The sequence below is a fragment of the Strix aluco genome, chromosome 3 (assembly GCF_031877795.1).
Source record: "Strix aluco isolate bStrAlu1 chromosome 3, bStrAlu1.hap1, whole genome shotgun sequence".
In the NCBI taxonomy this organism is placed as follows: domain Eukaryota; kingdom Metazoa; phylum Chordata; class Aves; order Strigiformes; family Strigidae; genus Strix; species Strix aluco.
Genome location: NC_133933.1, coordinates 28,186,510 through 28,212,650, shown reverse-complemented (window position 1 = coordinate 28,212,650; position 26,141 = coordinate 28,186,510). Strand labels below are relative to the sequence as shown.

The 26,141-nt window shown below is 38.0% G+C and overlaps 1 protein-coding gene across 1 annotated transcript in view; it reads right to left on the bottom strand.

Annotated features, from left to right (window-relative positions):
* The window catches only part of USH2A (usherin), a 390,731-nt gene that overhangs the window by 35,587 nt on the left and 329,003 nt on the right, over positions 1 to 26,141 (bottom strand). The window contains exon 60 of the mRNA XM_074817915.1: positions 20,572 to 20,926. Within this exon, the coding sequence (XP_074674016.1) occupies positions 20,572 to 20,926 (355 nt within the window). The remainder of the gene's footprint in view (positions 1 to 20,571; positions 20,927 to 26,141) is intronic.

Below are 26,141 nucleotides of genomic sequence, written 5' to 3'. Positions count from 1 at the left end.
CTAACTAAACTCAGTGGCATCAGACACTACCACACTGCTAACAGCAGTATTGGTACAGGGGTCCAAAACTGTTCTTTCATAACCCAAAGACATAAATGACGGGAAGGTAATTCACTATGACATTCCTTATCTACAGAGGCAGAGATGTTGAACTCTTCCTGGACAAGGGAGGAGAAAGCTGTGGTCTCCTGGCAGTCAGAATATTAATCTGACCATACTCCAAAGCCAGTTTTCAAATTCTCCACTAAGGAAGTCAAACAGATTCCTCCACAAGTGACAGAAGTGACAGGGAATGCTTGGGGTTTTACTAACATACTCAGTTTATCCTCAGCTTTGTGTTATCCTCACCTTTGTTTTATCTTCTTATCCAGTTCCCCATCTAATCCAGATTCTTTGTCTTTTTCTGCAAAGCACTGGGAGTGTTTCCACCTTGACTCTGATGTTCAATATTATTTCCCAGCCTACTTCTTAGCCCCAGCCTTCACTCTAGAAATTGCACTGAGTTCATATTCCTATGCAATCCCTAACTTGTCCTTTGGGTTGCCTTCCTTCTCAGGCTTATATCATGCACACTGTACCTTTTTAATTTAAAAATTTTACTCTATTCTTAAAACCTTATGCTCAAATTCACAAGGATATAACTTATGGATCCACAAGTAATCTATGAGTTCCTTCCTGTCGCAGTGCGGACTAGAATATAAAGTATTCCCATGGTAGTACTGAAAAATCTCAACTGTTAGGCAAACAGAAACTAAAGTGTTATTTATTTTAGCAGAAATTATCTTGCCTAGAAGTGACCAGAATTTTCATTTTTACCAGAAATTGATGTTGCACTATTTATTTTCCTACCAATTTGTGCAAAACAGAGTTTTAGATTTTTTCTTTTTTTTTGTAAATTTCACTCTTAAAATTTTACATTTTAAGAACTTTGCATTTCATTAGAATTTTAAAATTGCCTTTCAACATACATTTTTCATTTTAAATCATTATTATATTACTTGATATTACCCAACAGACCTTCAATAGCAGTAACAGGTACCACACTGGTGATCATTTTTGTGGTGTATAAAAAACCCAAGTATTATAAAAGAAAACTAAATAAGCATTTAAATAAAACTTTTAAGTTTGTAAAACCAGACATTTCCTTATTAAACCTAAAATAATTTTGAAACACTTTTGTCCAGGCAATATTCTTCCAAACTGTCTTTCGTTGAGTCGAAAAGGCATTCTTCCTTTTCTAGCCAGCCCTGAGGTGGATCGATGCAGTCTTTTCTTCTACAGTGACTAGGAAATGACATTTAGGACTCATCATATCTGAGCTTGCTTTTTTATAAATAAATTTAGGAAAATTTAATTTAAAAATGTTTTAGAATACATTCAAGTTACAAAGTAAAGCACGTAAAATGGCTTCCTTATTAAAATATAAGCTTTGATTACATGATTATAAAATAGTCTTTCCTTTAGATTCCTGGCAAACTTTTTTTCAATTCTAAGAATGTTCTTGTAATGTATTTTTAAAACAAATGGTAGTTTTGCTATCAACATCAGAGAACACTAGTTGTCTATCCTCTGCCACTCTTTGTTCCCATCCTTTCCTAACAGTACCATGCTAGCAGCTTTTTTAATAAAAAACCCCTAATTTGCACACCCTGTTTCACTCAGCACATACCTGAATCATTTCCTATGTGAAGAATCCTACAAGGGCTTGTGGACTATACCAGGGAGAAACCTTTAGAAATGGCAGTAATCTAAGTTTAAAATGTTCTGCAAACAACAACAATTAATACCTGATATAGAAATATTACATTGCAATTCATTTTCCTCCTTTCTGGTGGAGCATGTAAGGAACTGTGAATTTCATGTAGCTGAATCTGTCTAGTGGAGTTGGTGCCTATTTCACAGTAGATTGTTTTCTTTTCCAGCACAGCTGGGGATCTGCTGCAGTCTCACCAGGCATCTGAATCCCCAGCTTTGACTTGAAAGCAAAGCACCCCAAAGAAAACTAGGATGCATTGCACATTAAAATGAAATCAAGCACATGTAGCAAGCTGCATTCAGTCACTGTGTTGGCCTTTGGGTAACAGTACACTTTTAAACCACCAATGTTGCACTTTCACTAGTAAAACCTTAAAAAAAAATCTTTGGGCAAAGTCAACACTTCCGTAGCCTTCTCCATGCTATTTCACTATGATAAGATCTCCTCTCCTCTCTTCTCTCTCTCTTCTCTTCTCCCTTTTCTCTCTTCTCCTTTCCTTTTCCTCTCCTCTCCCCTTCCATAATTATTTATTTAAAATTCATCAAAATCGCTGAGTTCCACCTTCTCAAAAATGTGTTTGCGGCTGTATTTGTCTAATTCGTACTAAGAAATACTGAAATCCAAAAAGAGATTTTTCTGCATGACTAAATAAATCAAATAAACCAAAATATCAATGACATGACATTCCACTATAGACACCATCTAGAGGACGATGTCAACATGTTTTCCTAACATTAATATTTTATCTCTAACAACACTCACAAGACCTACTGTATAATAATATAATAAACCATAGTTTTGTACCTTCTTTCTCCCCGCCCCCCCCCCCCCCCCCCTTTTCCACTTTAAACCATGTTTGCTATTCCTCATCATGAGAAAGTGATGGAGAAGGAAAGAAGAAGCTCTTTTTATAAACTAGATACGTGACGGGACTGTTTTCCCCAAACTTGGGTTTTGGTCCGTTCAAATCTGCCATCTTTATTTAACCTGAATGATATTTTTTGCTTTCAATAATAATTCTGGATATGAAGAACTAGACTAAATTTCTCTTCAAAAAAAGACAGGCAGAATCTGAAGCAAAAATTTTACTACGTTTTATCTGAGATACAATAAAGCATGAGATAAAATACTTAAACCCTACTGAAAAACAATTATGTGTCACCCTCGGTAAAATGCACATATATTGTATGTTCTGGTCTTCAGCTGAGTGGGGCATGTTTTGGGGAGAGCTGATGGGAGTGAGAGAGGATAGAGCAGATACATCAGCAAAGACTTCATGGTATATGAAATCCATCATCATATTAAAGCAATGTCAAACCCTATAGGATTGAGCTGGGAGGTTTTGTCACATTCCAAATTCACACACTGCATAATCTGCAATCTGCATAACCTCATCAAGGCATTGCAGAACTTGCAGTTTGTTGAGCCTCCTTGGTCACAAGGGGAATGGGAATGAATGATCCTTCAGGTGGAGCTTTATAATCTGGGATAGAAATGTGTCTTCAGGGAAGGTAAAAAGCTGGGAAAGGCAAGCATGCAAACTCTGGCTGGAGTTTGTATCTCTACATTACAACTAGTGCACTCATACAGCTGAACTCCAGGAATATGTTTAAAATAAGTACCACACAGAGAGCTCCTGCTCAGCAGCAACTTTCCATCCGCTATTCGTTAACATTTAGGAGCGGTGTTCCTCTCATGGATTTGTTCTATGTTGTCTGTAGGCACGGCAAAAGAAAGAAAACCCACTGCTGCTGCAAAACAGCAGCTAGAGCCTAAGGGCTCAAACCTGCAAATGGTAGGGGGTACATCCCTTAATATAGAGCGTTAGGGGGTTAATGTTATATTTTTCATAATGCCATAAACCGTATTTTCCATTTGATATATTGGCTGATGGCCAGAATGAAGTTACATGATTTTGTCAGAACAAACAAAATCTGGACTGCTGCATCAGTGCAGTTGGTGTCTTCGTAGACTCTAAAACTTTTTTTTTTTTTTTCCTAGTAATGTTTTGCAGAAGGGCTTCTGTAATTTTAAACCAATGTAATGAAACTGTGAATGTTTTTGTTATGCATAAAAATGGATAATTTATGTACCTGAACTTCTTTACTCAAGGTAGCTTGTGGCAATCAGTTTTGCTTTGTTCGAAAAAGAACATGCCTTTGTCATTATCAAATGTTTTGGCTTTTAGTTTCATCTGAAGTTTTGTTTTTCAAACATTCACATTGCTTCTCTATGACATTTGTGACTACATATATCTGTGCCATAAGCCACCTTCTTCATCTCCTTTCAGGTTATATCATATATGATATTGTGAAGAAAAGTGGCTCTGAACACTGTAAAACTTCTCCCATCTGATCTTAAAATGACCTGGACACAGTATCTGAAGGTTTCTATTTTCTGGAAAATCTGAAAAAGACAGTTTGTCTGGTTTTTTGGTGAATGGAAAACAGAGAGGGGAAACCCCTTATTTTTCCCCTATAAAAGCAATTATTTTCAATTTTTGCCTCTGCACAGTTCAACAGACATACTAGGGAAAAAAAGAAATGTAAAGAGAAAAAAATTCTGAAGAAAATCTTTGAGGGACTTGTACAAGGACAATCTGAATCTTAACATATATTGCAGGCGAACTCCCACATCAGTTTCCTTGAAAATGCCACTGAATGTCAGTTGTGCTCCATAAAATTAAGACTTTGCAGTTATATATGACTTTTCATCATAGAATCTCACATGATGTTACAAACATTAATTAATTAAGTCTCAGGATATCCCCCTGTGTTACTGTGTGCAGCGTCAGGAAACTATTGTTTTAGATCTCATTTTACACAGGTACAATAGATGTGTCATATTATTGTTAAATGCAAGCTTACTTTATTCTCTTTTCTCAATCATTCTGAGTCCTTGCCTCTCTCACCCAACACATGCAAAAAGAGCAGTTCTAACTGCTGCTAAGTAGAGGAAGATAACACAGCCTCAAGGCAATTCACAGCTTTAAATCCCTGCTTTCTGCCAGCACAATGGAAAATAAAAGCAACATTTTAAAGGAGACTAAAAGGCTTTTACTTCCTACTGTTTTATTCTTTTTTCTCTGCCCTGTACTGAACAGTCCTAGCTTTTCATTCAAACTTTGCCTGCTATGTATGTAATCACTTCTGAGAGATATTAAAAGGTAAGCAAAAACAGTTTACTTGGAGCTACATTAGAAAGGCCAAAGTTCAGTCTGAATATGTGGCTGAACTTAAAATGTCACCTTTAAAATGAACTGGGTATTTTAAAAAATGATGGGCCAAAAAGTATACAAACCCCTATCTCTTGAAAGGCTTTCCTTCACCAGGATTTTCATTCCTTCCCTTAATGCTTTACACTTCCTGCATGAAAATCCTGCTCTCCAAATAGAGACAGGCTGAAAGTAAATGAAAATGTGCGGGTATCAGCTTGGGAAAGGTGCAGGCCATTTATACCAATCCATGCCAGTAAAAAGAGATTTGCTCCCCACCTTTTTGTACAGAGCAGTTACTTGTAGCAGAAGGCCAGAAGCACGCTGCTTATACAGGTAGGGATGTCCTCTCTCTCTTCTGTAGCTGGAGGAAAGTTCACCCCCTTCTGAATATTAGCAGGGGATATTGATTAGACATATATTTAGGTGTACACTTCAGGAACACAGTCCTCAGCAAAGCACATCTTCTCATCAAAATACTGACAGGTTCAGCAGAGATCTGACACCTTCCTTCCAGAACTTGCGGGATGTTCCCCCCAGTGTGGAGTACGGAATTGCTCCAGGGGATCCCTGCTCCTGCTGGTTGCATAAGCTAGTGGAAAGCCTCAACAAGTAGCCTGAAAAGTTCCTGTGTTATATGATGGTAAGAGGAACAAAAATCTTGTTTTCCCATTGCAGCTGCTATGAATTGCACTGTTGACAAAAATAATGAGGTCCTATAAAGATTAAGTTATATATTGTTGTGTCCCTCAGCAGCTATGTCTTGCCATATGAAGGCTCCAAATCAACTCCACACCAAGAACATGGTTGAAAAGAAGACAAGAAGAAAGAGTGGTTATAGAGTTTGGTTGAGTAACTGGAAGAGAAGCTGCTTGCAGGTTTAACGTCTCGAAACCTAGTGAACTCAGAGGATGGATGAACTTCCAGATCCTCCTAGGATCGTACACAATTCACTCTAGCTTAAGCCTCTTCAGCCTCTTCCCTCTGTTGGGAAGAAACTCACCTTGACACAGCATATGAAGCTGTGTCTGCAGACTGCCCATTCCCATTTTCTGCGCTGTCAGACCAACACTAAATTCATATACATATACAGAAAAGTAGACAGCTATATCTGCTGCAGTGTGAACAGGAAAAACAGCTTCACTTTTAAACATGAATGCATAAATAAACCAGAATCTTTCATCATGTCTTTTCATGTGGTTACACATTCATTAGTCCCTTCGAGTGTGGCTTGGGCTTCTCAGTGCAAAGCTCCTGCCAAAAGAGAAGAAAGTCTGAGCCACTTGTGTCTTGCACTAGCAAGATGCAGTAGTTCAGGAAGAGATGAAAGATGTTAATACTGAAATATTACTTGAAAACTGAAGCATAATAAGTTTAGTTCAGATTCTGTATTTTCTTTGGATAATTGTTACTTGGGGAATTAAAATAGATCACTAAGTCAAAAGATATATAGTTAAGCTTAGTACAAAACAAATTGTGCTGATTTCAGAATTGAAAATGTCTTTACAGCACATTATTGACTCCAGCATATTAACTTGTAAATCCACTAGTTTCACTCTCATCTATTGATTAGCTGCATGTATGCATGTTATAAATGAGCAACACAAAAAGAAATTACTTCAATTTAGTAATTTTCATCCAGACTTGTAAATGTATTCAAGTGCTCAAAGATTAAGACAGGCACTATGGGAAATAGTCAGAGCTCCTACATCCTGACACAAAACTTGTGTAGCTAGCGTCCTCAGTTACTCTCTATACTCTGTGCAGAGGAAGGGAGGTTCCTCCAAAGGGAGAGTCAGATGTTTAACTTCTGTTTTGAAAAGCCCATCAGAGAAGCCTCACTCTCTCTCAAGACAGATTAGACAGACCAGCCTACAGTGACTATCTAAAGCAAGTTTTTAGAATTCAGACAAACATTTTCAATCAGCAACAGACTATACGGGTGAACTGGTTTTTTTTTTCTTAAGGTGAAATAGAAAACTGTTGATAGCTTCAGAAGTTAAACTGCAGCTGTTTCAAACCACTTCAAAACCAACGGAAGCTTCCTTTTGCTTTTTCAAGGACCCTGGATCAGGGTCTTCATGAGTAGAACAACAAAACTAAATGATGTATGTAGATAGCATTCAACTAGAACAGGAATTGGGTTTAATTAATCCATAATATTAAAGCAATCATCCATGACTCCTGATTTCCATGCTTAGGTCAATATGTTGGCAATGATCTTCACTCTGAGATGATGTTACTCAAGTCAGTGTAGTTTAAAATTTCCATTAACACCCTCAAACCAAATATCATTACAGGGGTTTGTTAACAAAGCATCTGAAAGTGTTGTAATGCTTCTACGCAGGACCAGAAAGATGAAAAAATGTAGTATGCTAAAAAGCTGTTGCAAATCATTGTCTCAGAAATGTCCTATTTTAAAAGCCACATGTTCTCAGCTCTATTTGTCCTCAAAGGGGGTACTGTATTTGACATCAAAGCAACTGGAGCTCAAACTATTGTGTTACTTGGTGGAAAAGGTGATGTTTGTCTTCTCATTTGCTCTCGGGGTCTCTATTCAGTCTTTTTAGGCCAGGACTTTCCAGTAACATTAAGCACAGCACTTAAATGTGTCACTGTCTTAAGCTACAACTATAGCATAAATCTCATGATCTATTGATACATCACGGGTCTAGCATTTCTAGCATAGACTAGCATTAAAGAAAATCTAAATTATCATCTGTCTTGAACCCCTGAAGAGAAAACAATAAAAAATAATTTTATGATACCATAATGACAAGAATAATACTTCACTTCATCTGGGAAAAGATGTCTTCCAGACTTCTCATTAATTCTTTTTTAAAGCCTGTTGAAATATAAGAGTTCTGCAAAGTTTTATTCATTTTGTTTGTGCAGAGTAAAGTTTTCTTTATAGCAAAAGTACAGAAAATTTATCACTGCAAGTTCACTCCCCTCACTCTCTTGCTATATTAAATCTGCATTTGCAATTCTGGTTTTGTGGGACAATAGTAAACTTGGTGCCTTTTTTTCAGCCACTAGAAGTAGCATCTCCACATTGCATGGAGGATTTGGCTCCAGTTAGGAACTCTGCTCTGGATGAGAAAAAAGAATCAGTGCATTCAAACCTGCAGGAAACAGACTTGGAAAAATACTTGGAGCAAAATTCAGAAGCAAAATGAGTAATGATTTGTGATATGCCCCAATAGGTTAAATAGATACTGGGACCTCTGTTTATCTTCCTGTGGTGAATATATGACTCCTCAGAGTCCTTCTGGCACACAGACAACACACACTCCAGGGGTCTCATTCAGATGGACCATACCCCAGCAGTAACATCATCTCTATGTTAGGGTGGTGTGGGCACAGAAGCCTTTAGAAGACATATGTGCTACGTAAAGAAGGAAGGTGGAGCAGCCATGGATTAGTTTAGAAGAGACATCCTACAGCTGCGAAGACAAAGAGCTTAGGGTAGGATACTGTGCTGCAGGCCCAGCTGCTGCTCTTGCACCAGTCATAGGTTGCCTTAAGCGGACATGTGTGTGTTTGTCTCCTAAGGCTTTGCTTGCTTAACTACACAGCCTCCAATAATATGACTTTAAAAGACATTATCTGACTGAAGAAGTCCTGTCTGTTGTAAGGACTGCAGGACCCATAGAATATCTGGAAATAGAAACAAGTTCCTAACAAAAATCTGAAAAAGACAGAAGTTATTTTCTACTAGACTCCCAGGATGGGAATTAACTCCTGCTCCCTGTATCACTCATCATAGTCTCTAAATGTGCTCTTAGAAAGCAAGGCTTGTGAAGGGAAAGGAAGGGAGGAAGAAACTGTTTCCACAGCTTTGGTAGAAGGAGTAAAGCAACCTGCAGTTGCCAGAGGTGTAACAGATGATATTTGATGCGCTAGAGGCTGTAACATGGCACCTGCTAATAAGGTGAGAAAAATTTCTCTGAATCTGGTAGCAACTTTGGCAGGGGTTCTTCTAGCAAGCCCTCCACTTCACGGGTAGAAACCTTCTCTCCATGCTCATAGCTTTTCTTGGCACTCATAAAGCAGTTCAATGAGCATATCCTTTCCAAATCTTCCAGCCTGTCAGATGCTGGTGGAGGGACATCTGTATCAATCCCTTTCTTTAAACACTGAAGAGATTTTATTCGATGAATGCTGAAGAAATAGACTTAAAAATACATAGTTTTTAGTTAAACAATAAAATCCACCCATTATGGGTGAATGTGAGTACAGTACAATACACTTAGATGTTCCAGATCCCACCTGCCATGCATTTCTGTAACTTTGGTCAGATAAAAAGTTCAAGGTGCTGAGGGAAATACTTGTAGTCTGTGATGGAATAAACTCATAAATTGGACTTTGTTTCCTCCTAATACAGATTACATGTATGTAAATTACCCCCACACATTGTACATAGGAAGTTTTCAGACTACCATCCTCATGAGTCTACTACTTTCTGCCTCTGGTTTCTTTGGAAACAAACCAACCAACCAACCATGAATTACTTATGTTTTGGTGCTTTCATTTGTGATTGTACTGGTACGGAGAAGCAGGAAGGACAGATATAAAGACTGTTTTGAACTTTATTGAATCTGATTAGCTGTCTGGTTTGGGCTCAATTTAAATTTATCAAGAGTAAAAGTCCCCTGTCATCTTTTCCCTGTTCCACACACAAATGAGATCTTCACACGATTCAGAAACTGTGCTGGGTTTGAAGACAAATGCAAGAGCTGCCTGTCAGCTCATTGACTAACCAGCCAACCCAGTCAGCTAACTCACAATCTCCCCTCTTCCATTCATCTGTTCGACATTGCTCATTGTGTTTTCAACACTGTCAGGACACATTTTAACCAGCATGAAGATCTAGCAGGAACTGGGTGCCCTTGCAAGGGTGTGGAAGTTTCTGTCTTCAAAGGTGCATGAGTGGGTGAGGCAGCGGCTCCACCTGCTCAGCAGACCCAGAGCACCGTGGTCCAAGGTGGGGAGGGAGGGAAGGGTGACAGTGGTGGGGTGCAGGACCCCTTGGTTTCCAGCAGCCACTTCTACAACACTGGTACAGACCACTCTAAGTGCACCTCCCCCGAACCACTGATGTGCACCCAGTCAGCCAGATCCCAAGCTGGTACCATGTTTGTGCTATGTTATTTTACCAAAAGGTCTGGCATATATGAACCATTAAAATCTGCCCATGGTTTAAAGTGGAAGAAGTGGTCAAACTCAATATTCCAAATAGCATTTATTATAAATTTATGTTATTTTTCCTCTTTGTATGGCCATCTCAGAGTTTTTCCTTTACAAACTGAATAGTTGGATGAGTGTTTTTGAAATGAAGTCTCATTGGCTAATTATTCACTTTATCTATTTACAATTTAATTTCCACATTGTATGATGAATCACCAGAATCAGTCACTAATGTATCTGCTGACTGGATAACTACTTTCATTTTGGTTTTAATAACAAATAAGTTACAGCTATTTTTAATAAATAAATTTTTAGGATTGCTAACTCTGTTAGTAAAATTCACAGAGCTTTTGAGCTTTGAAACCATTTTAGTACTCTGCAATTCTCTGAACAATCTGAAAAACAACAGAAAGTCCCATTATGATCTAAAAGAATGAAAACAATGCTTCAGTTTGAAAAGAGAGTCACATTTTGGATTCCTTTTTCATACCCAGTTAACTTTATATACAGTTACAGTATAATGTGATAGTAAATTTATACCCCTCTATTGTCACTGGTTCAAAATGCATTGGAATATTCAGTAATTTTTTTTCTGTTTTTAAATCTCCATCAGAGTCTGTGTGAGAACTGGAATAAATAAGCAGCCACGTTTTCCCATACTGGAAAAGTTCCAGAAGGGAAAGGGCTCTTGACATTACAGAGCTAAAGGAGTTTTCAAGACACTTTCTATTTCCATACTCGTTCTTTTGTATGCTAGGTTGCCTGCCATTATGTTTATGTAATTCTGACAGTGTTCTTAATGACACACTAACAGATTGTAAAACACGCTGCTGGCATTTACTTGTTTTTTATATTTTTAAAACAATGTCCTTCATGTAACAGTAGTTAAGCGCGGCAGAAGGACATCATTAGAGCCATGGTTAAACTGTAATTTACACCATTAGGAAGGCAGGAGCAATTTTTATTGCCTGGCAATTTTCTTGCTGAAATATTTGGACCATATGGCTCAATTTGTGTAATAACCTTAATTTCAGCACCCTTCAGGTCTGCCTCCATCTCCTACGGAATGGTAAAATGCGGTTTAGCAGAAAAGGCAACTGTCTATACTTAGAGAGTTGAGATTAATAACATGTCACGTCCTGTTTTTGGTGAAGGAATTCGAACAGCAGCCAGATGGTATCTCTACAAATAACTGTCAGGGGTCTTGATCTAATCAATACAATGTATTAATACATCTCCCTTCGCTGCTTCTCGAGGGGCTAGCGTGCAACATCTGGAAAGATTGGGGGGACCGCCAAGTAGAAAGCTGATCCTTTTCAGAATCAAACTGAGCCCAATTAATTTTTCATGTATACTTGATAACTGTTTCATAATGAGCTATGCGTCTTGACGGAGTTAGGGTTGGCGGCATGAGCGGCTTGTGCTTCCTATCCCCATTCAGTCCACTTACAGAAACCAACCCATTAATCAAACTATCTGGCATAAAACTGAAACCTCAGCTCAGCAAGAGATCAATAACCATCCTTAAAAAAAAAAAAAAAAAGCAACAACAAAGACCCCACCACAGAACAAGGCTTTAGTGGGCAAAAGTATCCAGGCATGACATTAGTAATTACTTTAACAAAAACCAAAACTCAGAACCATACTCACCTAACAGGCACCTACAACACAGAATTTAATATTAGTTTCCTGTCAAAAAGTAACATTTAAGTCCATTAAAAATACACTGCCATTCTGCTTTCTAGATACAGAGGCCATCTGGCCCCTATTCACCATAATTGCTATTATAGTCTCAAAAATAATATTTATATAGTGCTGTAAATTAACAGACAGACACCCATTCCCACTCCCAAAGAGCTTTCTGTTGATAAACCTCATGTTTTAGCACTGTGCAGGAATTAGGGTCTCGCCCCCTAAAAAAGGAGTGTGGCAAGATTATACATGCATTCCAGTGCTTTTTGTAAAGTCTGAAAGGAGGAGAGAGAGAGGTCACTTGGCAGGCAGAAAATGGAAAACTGCAACAAGCATAGGGGAGATGAGCTTGAATGAGGCTGTGAAGCTGAGTGATGGGAATGGATTCAAAAGGGAGCAGTAAAGAGAAAGGACAGGAGGTCAGCTGAGAATACTAAACTTATCTTGCGTAGGACACCCCACGGCTGTTTGATGAGAATGACTTTGGTGACTGTAGACCTGGATTAGATTCAAATGGAGTCCCCAGCGGTATGAGGCTCTATATTATATTACCAATTCCCACGAGTCATATGGCTTGTTCTTGGGTTTTTTTTTAAAAAGAGGTAGGATTCTCTGTTTGTTAAAATTACCCATTGCTTGTTAAAATTCCCTGTGAAATATAAGCATATGACATAACACTTCTCAGCCAATTTGAATAAAAGACCTTATCTGTGGAGGGGAGTGGGGCAGGGTGATAGGATGTGGGCATGGGAGTGGCTTTTCCAATTATCAGCTGAAGAATTCCTGTATCTGTAGCTGTTGGGCAGTACCCTGGGGATTTCAGGAAGCTACCCTATGACTTTTCCAACACAGAGAGTTATCTTGGAGTTGTCTGATACATCTACTTAAGAATGTTGGTTAAACATGAATTAAAATCTAGTCAAATCCAATTAAGCGTTTTTAAACAGATATCTAATTTGAAAAACAGCTGTACATATTGCCCAACAAATTTGTGCCTCCTCCTTCTCCATTTTTATTTCCTACTTATATATGAAAAAGCATCTGTAGATTACCAAAACCTTGTTTTAAAAGCAGATGTAGTGCAGTCACACACAGCATGGCACAAAGGGAAGAATGTCCCTCATATTATATCTTCCTATCAAATTATACTTACGAAGGTGAATGTTTGTGGGGTTTCTGTCTTGTTTGTTTTGTTTTTACAAACTAGATAGCATCCTGTCAATGGTGTTTTTCTACAGTGCCTGATTAGCTTAATCTTATTCTCACAATTGAAATGCAAGACTTACTTATGGAAAAACATCATAAAGCATATTCAAAAACATAGAGAAATGGCATATGGAGCATTTATACAATCTTACTTTAGGCACTTGCCTTCAGGCTTTGTCATGTGGTCACCCATTCTCTTATGACTGCAGGTGCACAAACTGAAACGATTACCACATCCAGACTGCTGCCCACCACCACCTTTCTGTCAGAGGGTACCATCATTTAAATCTGTCAACCTGTATAATCCCATTGTGTGGGTTAGAAAAGACCAGCTGATTAATCAGCTTAAAATCAACCACCTTCTTTTGACTGACACATGCCAGTAGTGGCACACAAGCACGCTAGAGGAAAGCAGTCTCATGTGACCTGTTGCAGCCCAAGGATGGTAAATGTCCATGCCTTCAATGTTCTGGAGGTTTCATGCTCTATAGAGGACATTCATGCTCCTAACTAGGTTAGATGCCTGAAGTCATGCATTGTAAATATCCCTCAAAAGACCTAATTCTACATGTGTTTTACTCAGCAAAAAAAAGACCTATGGAATGGGTGAAAACTGGATCTTGCACAAGGAGAAACCCAAGGATAAAATACACCAGATATTTTCAAATAGGTAACTAATTTATTTGTAGAAAAAATTACCTATTGATCCAGGCACTCTGGTCTAGTCAATCGAGAGTGTGTGATTAGGCATGGTCTGACATAACCCTATCAGTGTTTTTACTTCTAGTCCAAAAATGTATCAAAGGGCAAAGTTATGTTAACTTCATGTTGCACACTGAATTAGGAAGAAAATATTCAAGAAAAAATGTAATGAAATAAACTCCTTTGCTGTAACCTTCGCTAATTCAAATCACCAGTTGCCTGACAACATACTAAGACCTCACAGACACCTGACAAACCTTTCCCTCATCCTACCTCACAAAGATTCTTTCATTCTTGGCAGAGTTCCAGCAGGGTCTAAAGTTATGTCTCTGTGGCTGCTGAAAGCATCCAGGAGACACTGAAGTGGCCTTGGTTACAGCAAGGATGGTATAAACAGAAGAGCTGAAGCCTCCCTCTTTCTCTCTCACATTTTCATCCTGTTCTATTACCACAGTACTTCAAAATCAACAAAGTTGTGCAACAAGCCATTTCATCCTTGCTGCTCTCATCAGGCAATTCTGCATGTCTGTCTTGATAGGTGGGGCTTACTGAAGCACTTAATCAGTTTCTGGAGGGGCATCATAGTGCCAATCCAAATGCTTATTTAAACAGAGCTGTAGTGCCAAATCCAGCATATTCTGCAGCAGCATGGAAACAACAGAATCTGAGAGACACAGATTGCCTCACTTTTTTTTTTTTTTTTTTTTTTTTTTAAGCAGCCTTCAATGTGAAGGAGCACTTATCATCCTGTGTAAGCTTAACAGGCCTAGAGATCAAAACACAGGAAGCATTTTATATTATTGGGCTTTCCTGGCAAATAAAACAATTACAGCACTTCCAGTACAAGCCCTTCCTGAAACTGCACTAACGAGGCTTTGAATCTTAAAAACTGCATTTAAATCAAATGATTCATTTGCAAGCCCATCACATACCGCACACACGTAGTAGGTGTGGGTCATTTCATTGGAATTAGAAAGCAAATGTCTCTATACATGAGAGGTCACCAGTTGTTGTAAGTTAAAATCTTTTCACTGTTAGGCATAATTAAAATACTCTAACAGTGGTTTCAGTAATTTAAACATTGCAGTATTGTTGTAATATTTTTCTAGGCTTCAAGAGTTCACAATTGTTTGGTCCAATCAAATCTGGGAACGCTGGAGAAGTTATCACCCATCAAGGTAATTACTTTCAAGTTGAAATAATTACTCCATCAATGTTAATGGTCTTTCAACTTCAATAAAGCACTCACCTGCCGATAATCACAGCTAACCTCTTGCTCTCATGCAATTCCCTCTCTATTTAGCAGGTTATATTACAGCCGTTAGAGTGGTCACTTGTCCTGAACAGCTGCTGAATTTCACTTTGATCGGCTGTGAACCATAAAAAAATTAGTCATCTGTGTATGATTTCCCCCTAACCCATAAGCCCTTGCAGAGCTAAGGATATGATCTTTTGGCTGTATTAGGGCACTGCTGAGCAGCCATCTTGTTTCTGGTTGTGGCTACTTTCCACTCGCTAACAGCAGCACAGTAGCCTAATTAACTTTTGCCCTCCACTGCCGTTTACAGCTTTCATTCTTTGCTAAGTAGCACATCTTCTGAATTTATGGCATGTGCAGGGATTCCTCCATTTACTCTCATCTTGGTTTTTTTAGAGTGCTGTCCATTTTCCAGGCATTTGAAATAGGCATGCAGAAAAAAGTTTCACCTGTCCCTCTCTTTGGTGTATTTTTTCTTATTCTTGGGGCTACGATCTTCATTCCTCCTTTTATAAGGAGGTTGTCATGCACAGTCCTGCATACTGCATTACTGAATAATGTTATGTACGAGGAAGTTAATAACTACGTGGTGTCTCATCTCTAATGCTACCAAATGCTCACTGGTCTATATGAGGAAACAGAAATGAACGATCACATGTGGATATATTAAGTAGTTCTGAATGTGATGAATAGAAAGGAACTAACTCTGGATGCAAGATTCCAGATATCTAAAATACTGCATAGGAGGTGTGTGTATATGGCAGTACTGGCCACTTAAGATTATTTCTGATATATTTTCTATGGAGTTTTTCAGCAAGTGACTTTATTTATTACCTTTACTCTGGTTATATATTTGATATACAAATTACTGTCTGATTATAACAACATAATCACGCAAGCCAAAGCCTCATCCTCCTAACAAAGTCTCTATCATTATTGCTATTCTGCAATATGTCTACAGATTTCCCTACCACGGATGAAGCATCTGCCAAGAGGAGCTTGGCCAGTGTAGTTATATACCATCTCCCCAAATAATGTGAGCTAAGCCAACATGTGTTCTCAACTGTTAGCAGAGCTGCATGCAAACCAAAGGCTTTGCTGGTGCAGTGGTATCAGCTAAAAGACGTGTTAATTTTTTACACCCCAAGCTGACATAGCTATGCCAAAAAAGCCTTGTAGAATGTATTTGGCCTGAGAGCCTCATACTGCAAAACACATTGTGAGCAGACCTGTACTTCTAGGTAGGCACAGGTGTAGGATTTCCCAGGAATAAGGCCTCTATAATGCTTACACCTATCTCTTGCATCCTGTAACAAGCACATTCTACTCACATTGTACTTTCAGTTACACTCTGCTGAGGCCGATTTGACACACCAAGGCCTTGATTCTACATAATAATAATGGGTATCACTGCCCATAGCAGGCAGAATTTTTCTTTATAACCCTCATCTGTGGATGCTTTTCCTTCTCCAAGCACATTCTAACAGCTACACATTCTTACATCTTTTACTCATCTTCTTGGCTTTGAATTCTCCTGCTCATGACAAACAACCAAATATTTGATTTAATTGTCATAGAAGAAACAGCATTACACACCCATAAAACACCTACCAAGGAAAAGTCCAAACTTACCCACAGTTTTACCTCACAGCAACATTTGGAATACAACAGGTAAAGAGCTGTGATGCTTTGATTCCATTTGGCAGGTACTGGCTTTATAATGAAATCAGCTCTGGGTCCTATGTTCATAAGCTTAAGCCCTAAGTTCACAAGAGTGAGAAGCTTGCTTTGACAATCTAGTCACTTTATGCAGATTTCTGTAAATGAGACTGTACTGTCAATCCATTCCTCTACAAACACACCTGTCTCATGTTAATGCTGTCAATAAGACACTAAATATCTTTCTTGCGTTAGAGGGTTAAAATGAACAGTGAAGACATTGCGGGAGACACTTGTACTGCTGTAACCAGTCTTGACTTGACTTTGCTCTGCAAATAAACCAGAATGTCAGTTTAACTCGCTGTCACCTAACATCTGTCACTACACTCCTGGCCAAACAAGCTAGGGAAATGGGTGACACTGCTCTTTAACTGCCAAGCATCAAAATGGCTCACATGTACTTCACTTGCTTCTAACAGTGCAGGGAAATCCCCCTTTCATTTGAGTGGCAGCAGCTTTTGCTCTCAGAACTGAGTTTCCATTTTTAACTCCATAGCCAGTGTAAAATTTCAAGGGGTCAGTGATAACCTTAAGGTACCAGACAGCCATACCTTTGACACATCAATTCAAATACAGATTAATGCACCTTAAAGGGGGAGTGAATAGTTGCATTTTGGGAAGGTAGAGTGGATAAGTCTGTCAAATGCTTTGAAAACCCAGAAGATGCTTCTCATTTGGCTCTAGAAATGGATGGAAACGAAGCTGTCAAATTAGAACAGTCTGCAGGGATATTAGCGAGTGCTTAATTTGTATCCTGCAGTGTCACAAGGACTGTATCTCTCCTTTAGGATTTGGTCAAGCTTTATGTCCTGTGGAGGGCAACCAGGGAGCAACTGACAAGAGCAAGGGTGGGGTTGGCTACTGTGATTCCACCACTGGTTTTTTTTTTCTGGAATGATCTAATGGGATAAGAATGGAGTCTAACAGATTAAATAAAGGACCAAACTCATTGCTCGCTTAATACTTTAAGTCTTGCTTGCAACATGGAAGCTTGTGTGAGAGAATGACTAATGGTGTATCCCACGAGGGAGCTCCAATAGAGATGCTTTAGGAGATTAAATGATTTAGCCTAGTACCCCTGAAAGCTATATTTTAAAGGGGCAGAAGCTTAATCATTGGAATGCTAGTTCCTTCAATAAAATTACATTTTAATTAAAGTGTCTCATTCACAAAGCTACAGTTAAGGGTTTATCAGCAATTTCATGATAAAATTCTATTTTTAAGGTGTTATAACTTTGAAAGTTGGTGTCCAGGTTTTCACCTGCTGGGATAATTGACCTGACCTCCTAAAGATATCTTTGATAACAGGACTTTGTGCACTTTATGTCAATAACTTTGATCCAAAGCTTTAGCTGTTCTGCTACATTCAGAAGAGGTAGGAATCAGATCTCAGCTCCTTGGTATAAATCAGCAACAACTCTACTGAGTTAATGCAGTTGCAACAGCTTAAAGTGAGTGCAACTGATGGAAGAGCTGTGCAGAAAGATTTCTCCCCAAAGGGTAGTATAATATTTAAAATTAAAAAAGGGTAGCAAAAATAATAATCAATAAATGTTCACAGCAAAGAACAGTAGAAAAAAACACGCAAGTCAGCTTTGCTGGAACACTAGTAGAAGAGCTATACATATGCTGCCAGAATGTCATTGTACTGGGTCTGGCTGAGCCAGAATTGGTTTTCCCCTATAGCAGCCCTCATGGTGCTGTGTTTTATGTCGGCAGCTGGAAGGATGTTGATAGCACACTGGTGTTGTGGCTACTGCTGAGTAGTGCTTACACAGCACCAAGGCTCCTTCCAACATTTCCCCCCCCAGTGGGATGGGGTGGGCAAGATCTTGGGAGGGGACACAACCAGGACAGCTGACCCGAACTGACCAAAGGGATATTCCATACCACATGACGTCTGCTCAAGTATAAAGCTGGGAGAAAGGAGGAAGGGGGTGGGGGTCACCCTTGGTCCTCTGAGGCAACCACTACACGTGTTGGAGCCCTGCTTCCTGAGAAGGCCCGACATCGCCTGTTAATGGGAAGTAGAGAATAAATCTGTTTTCTTTTCTGCTTCCGCGTGCGGACCTTTGCTTCGCTTTGCTTATATTAAAACTGCTTTTGTTTTACCCACAAGGGTTGGATTTTTTTTTCCTATCTTATTTTCTTTCCCCTCTTTGCCCTGTTGAGAAAAAAGGGGGAAGGGGGGGAAGTGATAGAGCAACTTGGTGGGTACCTGGCATTTAGCCAAGGTCAAACCAGCACAGTCATTTTGATTCAGGATAGTGTTTGGGAAAAATAAAGGATTTTGGAGCCAGGAAAATACTAATTCAGTAAATAATTTGTTACAATTTAAAAGGCTTTTAGCTGATGCTGTTAAAGAAACACAGTGTGGCAACATTATTTAAAAGACCATTTTGGTAGGTTTTATTACCCACAATACAACCATCTTGGACATTTTCTGTTGTTGTTGGCATGCTTAGAAGACATTGCAATGCATGACCGGCCAGGTCAATTCCGATGCTCTGCAACACATTGCATGCTGCTGAAGCAGAGTATTAGGAGAAGCCCTGTCATTTCACTGGTTTTGAAATCTTAGGTGTCCCATCACAATTATGATTATGATTATATTTTTTAAAACAAATTAAGGGAGCTAACTGCCAAAATCCTACTGAAGTTCAATAACTTTAAATCCCAATCCATTTTTTAGAACCTAACATACTGTACAATGTGAATGTAACTATTTCAGAAGCCAAAAGAATATACTCCTATCATTCAGTTCAGGACCTGTTTTCTTTTTCAGAAAAAGATGTATTACAAACCTTATCCATTTAGGGTTCCAGAAAGCTAGACACAAAACTGCTTTGGAACTATATGGTCACAAGAGTATGTAAGATTACTGAGCTGGTGTTACTCAGTACAAACATGGCCTGTGAATATCATTTAGGGAAAATTCTAGGTTTATGAAATTGAGGTGGCAATGCTGCAGAAACCCAACTTTATTATAACCTCCTTAAACATTTTTTAAAATTTATTTTCAGCAGACAGCCAAGTACAGCAGTTATCCTAATATACAGCAGTTCACTTCTACTATCTATAAGCTGTCTTTCTATAGAAAGACTAGAATGTAGTCTATAGGTGGGAGGAGCAGAGGTAACTGCACAAACCATAACCACTTCTGTCACTGATTTACATAACATTGCTAGTCAGTTCACAAAACAATCCGCCCTTTCCTGAGTCTCTCCCTCCATATACTGAATAGAAATGTAATATTTACAGACATTCATGTTTGGAAAGTTCCTTGAAAGGAAAGACATGTTAGCAGTGCAAAGTAACATTCTAATATAAGTACATGTAATGAAACCAAAAGTAATTCTGCTTTTATTACTGATGAATTATAAGGGGAACATGCAAATGCATTGTATATATGAACTATGTAATTACTAATGAATTCACTTTGTGATTCCAACTGAATTACAAAACTAGAATTATATACGAGGACTGACTTTGCTGTTCTTTGTGCAGATCCTGTGAAACTATTTTGAGAGTCAGACAAAAAGCTCAGGACGGTATTCTCAGAGGGAGGCTGACAAAGTTAGATGCATGTGCTTAATTCCTTCAGACATGACCCATCCATGATTTCAAGTAATCTACTTGCCTCTATCAGGAATTAGATATTAATTTGAAATGTTTCAGTCTTCATTTGGGCCAAACACAAAATTTAAACCAACAAAACTACTGGCAACTGGCAACCCCACTTTTCCAATCAGTGTTAAATGAAATTTTAAAATACCATAGAGATCAAAGCAGAGTAAAAACAACTTAAAATTGGTTTTGTTGTCCAGTTCTTACCATTACGGTTAGTGCTGTAACAGCTGGGATGCTAAATGTTGGATCGCTGCGTTTTTCTTGATAGACTACTCGATACAGAGATATAACACCATTGGGAGAGACAGGCTGGGTCCAGTTCAACCGCACTGAGTATGCACTTGTTGCTTGTGCCCAAGGGGCTTCCATGCCCCCTGGGGAAGCCTCCAGAGTTTGGGTTGAAGCCCACAGGCTGTCCACTGACCCCACAGCATTTTGAGCTCTGACACGATATTCGTAGAGAGTAAAGGGCTGTAGAGCATCGGATGCATCAATAAATTCCAAAGCTCCTTCAGCCCAGATGAACAAAAGCAGCTCTTCTTGACTGCCCACAGGACGTCTGAAATTAAATCAAAGGCAATGTGTTTAAAATTGAAAACAACTTTAACAGTCCCATGGTAGTAGATCCTGAAGTTCTAAGTTCAACCTGTACCTCAGAAAAGTACAGAACTGATTGCTATAATTACACACCCACACAAAGAACTGCCTACCTATCTTTGCATCTTAAAAGCATTTCCCTGAACTTGTGTTAAGTGCTAGTGAAGATAACATTTTTGAGGCAATCATTTAATTATTCTCCTTTATTTGGAAGAATACTATAAAACATGACAAACAAGTGTGCTGTCACAGTCCATAGTAGCAGCGTAGCAATACAATAGCATATTGCCCTTTTAAGACAGAATGCACCAGATATGAGAATCAGTGTTTAGACTGTGAAATTTTAAATCCATAGGTAGTTGCTAATTAATGACGTGGATTGCAATATGGGTGCAAGTTTTCAACATTTCTGAAAAACAAACTATTTATGGAAGTACTCACCTCAGGACCCCTCATTTATGGAAAACTTATGACAAATTTATTTGACAAAAATGTTACCTAGTGCACAAGGGATAAATATTCTATGATGCTCTCAAAACCAAAGTTGTGCACTTTTAAATTCTGATTTGCTCACAATAAATATCTCATTTGTTCTTGCAAATGGAATAAGTAATCCCTTGTGCATAAATTTAGCAGAATTTGCAGCTCCAGCACAAAAACTCATTAAAAATATCACAAGTAGTGCTTTCTGTAATAAACTACATATTTTTTCCAATGCTGTTTTTGTTTCAAAATGCAAACTTAAGATATGAAGACAATTCACTGTATAGGCTCTTGGGTTTGGTCAGAATGGGTTTTTATTTTTGTACATAGCTATATATATCTGTGTATACATACACACAGACATATATATATATGTATATATAGCATTTCTACTACAGATCCACTTGTGTTGGACCTAGTGATATTCTGAGTATCAGAGGAGATTACAGATGATCCTCAGCCCCTTTCTAATGTGGCCCCTTCTAGTATATAATTTACAATAGTTGTAATAAGGCAAGCACTCATCTTCAAAACAGAGTTATCAAATCAATTCTTTCACTTGGCATAAAAATGTTTGTGTGAAATTAAGTTGGTTACATTTAAACACTGTGATAAATCTCAATGACGGTTGTGCTGTACTGCACATGAATTTAAGTATTTCCCCTACTCTTCACAGGAACCTTGGCCTTTGCAGAACATAAAAGCACTTTCACCCTCCATGCCAACAACAAAAAACAAATTACATTATCTGCCACTTTTATTGCAAGTAGGGCAAATTTGCAAAGTAAGATTGGTTTGTCTGACAACTGGGTGTCATCATCACTACACACACACAATAGCTGAAGAACATTTCTTTGGCAAGAGAAAATCTGTATTTCATGGAATTCTGTCGAATTGTATTTTGTTAGATCAACCCAGGAATTACTTTAAAATACAAAATGCAACAATTTTTAAAACTTATAATCTTAGCTGCTCGTAATAATATATACCAAGGTATTTACATGAAAATATGAAGAATATAATGAATGCATGTGTATACACAACTGTTCATTCATCCTTTGCGTATACGCGTATATAAGGCATGCATGAATACATTTTCTTATATGAAGCTAAAGAATTTTTGCTAAACTCTGAGATAAGAGACTACATGGAGACGGTTTAGTTTAAAAGGGTTAAAGGAGGATTTTAAAAAAAGACAAGTTTTGAGGTACAATATTTCTAGTGTAGTGAAATACACAAATTATAAAATGTGTTGATAGTGAGAATTGGTTGGCAGAACTGGGTGAAGAATGGCAGGTAGAACAGGCAGGAAAGATTCTCTAGCAATTCTCTCTTGCGACAAAATGTCTGGAAGAGTTGGGGTACAAAATTTCCCATTGACACCAATATTCCATCAGCTAATTTGAATGCACTTCCCCATGCTCTATTGTAATGGCAAGTTAAACCTTCTGCAGAACTCTCCCTAGATGCTGTTCACTGACTTAATGCAAGTCACATAATTCTGAAAGGTGAATCACTACTATGTCTTTCTCCTGCACCTAAAAATATAGTCTTTTTCCTGTGTACTCAAAATCATACCTAAAAAATTCTCTGTAGGTAAGTGCAAAGAGTATATTTTAGTGCAATAGCCACATTTAATATGTGTTTTCTGACCAAGCAGTATGGCACTTAAATGAATACACAAATTTATGTGTTATAAATTTTCAAAACTCAGTGATAAACTGTTTTTCCCACTGAAAGGTCAAATATGCCACCAACTGCAAGCTCATCCACAAGCAAAGCTGTACAATGTAGTCTGGTTAAGTATTTAGATCTTATTACTGCTGAATATTTAATGAATGAAACTTATGGTTAGGTAAATGGTTCCATCTGTAGTGCTAAAAACCAGAATATCTTCATGTATGAATAAACTTTGAACAGAAGTGGATGAACAGTCTGTAATCATTTCAATCGTCTTAAGATTTAAGATTCAGCTGCTCATTTAACTGGAAGTGTTTCTTATGTACAATGAGCTGCAAAGGCGAATAACATTTCCAAGAACTGGAAGCTGTCTCTTAATCTGCATAGTCTGATTTGCTGCTTACATTCATTTTAAAGATGCTCAGATACAGTTACTTTTATAAGGGCAAATTCTCCCTGTCCCACTGCCAATCTGAGCCAGATGACATTAAGAGGAGAATATAATCTCCTTTGTGACAGATAACTATAGAGCTGTATGCAGAGGACTACAGCAACACTAACTGCAACACTCACCCCTCAGCTTTCTTAACGTGGAAGGAGACTGAGTGAATCCCTGAGATCTTGCAGGTCAACCCAGAATTATTCTTCACATGTTTACCTTTCACCATGCAACAAAAGTACATGTTTTAGCAGTGCCTGCTGTTTTCCTTAAGAGTGGTAGGGAGTTATTTCTAGAAACACTGAGAAGTCCTGGGGTAAAATTCAAACGATTGTGGAATCACACTGTCAAATGTGGGGGAATAATGCAACATCAGCAATGATCCCCCTCTACAGTTTCACATCCAATTAAAGAAAGAAGCCTCACTTACCATTTGAATTCAACAAATCTATTCTAATGTAGTTTGTATGTTTTTCTTTTTTTTTTTTTTAAACAAGTTTTGATGTCAAAAAGTGAACAAAAGGAATTTGAGATTATTGCATGTATTATGCTCATTTAGATTAGGTATTGTAATAATTAGGTATTATATCAATTATGGGTATAAATAAAACCCTTCAGGAGTTCTTATTCTTAGTGACATACTAATCCATAAGGATTCTTATATTTAACCATCTACTAATGTATGTGCTTTGGAAGCTGTCTTTGGTGCAGCTCATGGTTAAGGGTATAAGGGTAAGCAATGAATTAATCTTGAAGAGTCAGTCTAGAAGCCTCTACACTGCAAGTCACAACAGTCAACAGCCACTGAGACATGCCCTCTGTCTTAAACTGCCTGTTAATTTTTCTGCTACATTTTCACCATCAGGGTTGCTCGGCTAATGAGAGCTACATTACAATCTCACACATATATATACTAAATAATATAATCTTTACTGAATATGACATAGACACTTTGACAGAATTCAGACAAGATATAAGCAAGATACAAACCAAAATACTTATAATTTTACAGGCAATATTTCTTTAAGAGTCATCTCATGTGCATCCTATAGAGTGCATGCTGGTGGCCAACAGAGAGCAGTTCCATTAGCTGATGTGACCTATATCTTATTAAAATACAGCAAGAAATACATCACCTATTTCCATAATATTATTTTTCCAGACTAGCAATTTCTGTGGTTGTCACAGGGATGTTATGTAATGATGAATGGGAAGAGAAGTAGATTGGGTGATTGTCTCATGAACCAGATCTTTTCTCATTCACAATCTCTTCTAAGTTGTGGTCCTTGCTAAAAATGTTTAAAAGCTCTGATCTGTGTTTAAAAGTGCTATATGAATTAAAAATAAAACATCACCACCTCTTTCATCATAAACTAACATTTTAATTTTTTGGTTTTAACAAAATGGCTGCAAATTTGCACATGGTTTTATGATTCTAGAGGAAAGCATGAGTCCTGCCATTTTAATGCAAAGATCTGCACACACACTAGCTCCCCAAGCCTTCCAGATTCTGAGTTAAATGAATTTATTTTGGTGGTGATGCAGTAAGGAAGAGGCACATGATGAAGAAGAAATTACATGCCATAACCTCCCATAGAAATACTGCAGTCTTGCTGCTATAACAGTGTAAGGTTATGTGTGGCTACAAAATGAAAAAGAACTATATGCTTACATCCCATTTCTGATTTTTTTGCAGCTATCTGAGAAAGATTTGATATTGTTGTTGTCTAAGCACATTTAAACTTCAGCTGAAATAACTGCCAAGTGATTCATGCCTATGTAGGTGAATATAACGATTGTATCTGGAGCCCCAGTGCGCCATTTTCATTTCACTTTAAATAAAAAACAAAATGTATCTATGTCAGTCAGTGCCCTTCTGCTGTACTCAGAGGTATCAAACAGGCTACAATTATGATTGTGAAGTGATTGTGTCACATTGGAGGAAGGTTTATTGCTTTTGAGTCTGCTAGGCAGTAACACATTCTGTTTCATATTACTCTTTATATCATTGTTTGGCTGTGACTAGAATAATCAAATGCCATCAAATGCTGTCAAATTCAATTTACAGTATTTTTCACTGAAGCAGGCTTTCTGCATTATATTTCCTGTTTTCCCTTTCTATGGTTGCCATGGAATAGCAGCAGTAATCATCAGCTTTATTTACAAAACCAACAGAGTGAAGACATGTCTTGGGCTATAACGTACACTTTATTCCTCTTTATACAGGGGAGGAACTTGGGTTTTTTTGATCAGACAATTAAAAAAAAGCAAACAAAAGGATATTTTAAGAGAGCAGGAATTTTTAGAGACTACTAATGTGTTTAAGGCAAAAGTGAATTTATATTAATTATCACTGCTGATTCCAAAAGGTAATTCGATTCCCTGTCATCTCAGTCACAGCTCTAATATAATAAAATGTCCCAAACTCTTTGTGGGAGGCTAGGTTCAGCCCAGCATTTGTTTGCCACACATATTTAGAGTTGGGAAAACCAAGAAATTTAGAGTTTAAATTCCTCTCCAGTACATAGTTTGAGTTTTATATTCTTTGACTTTCTGAAGCTAACCAAGAAGGTCC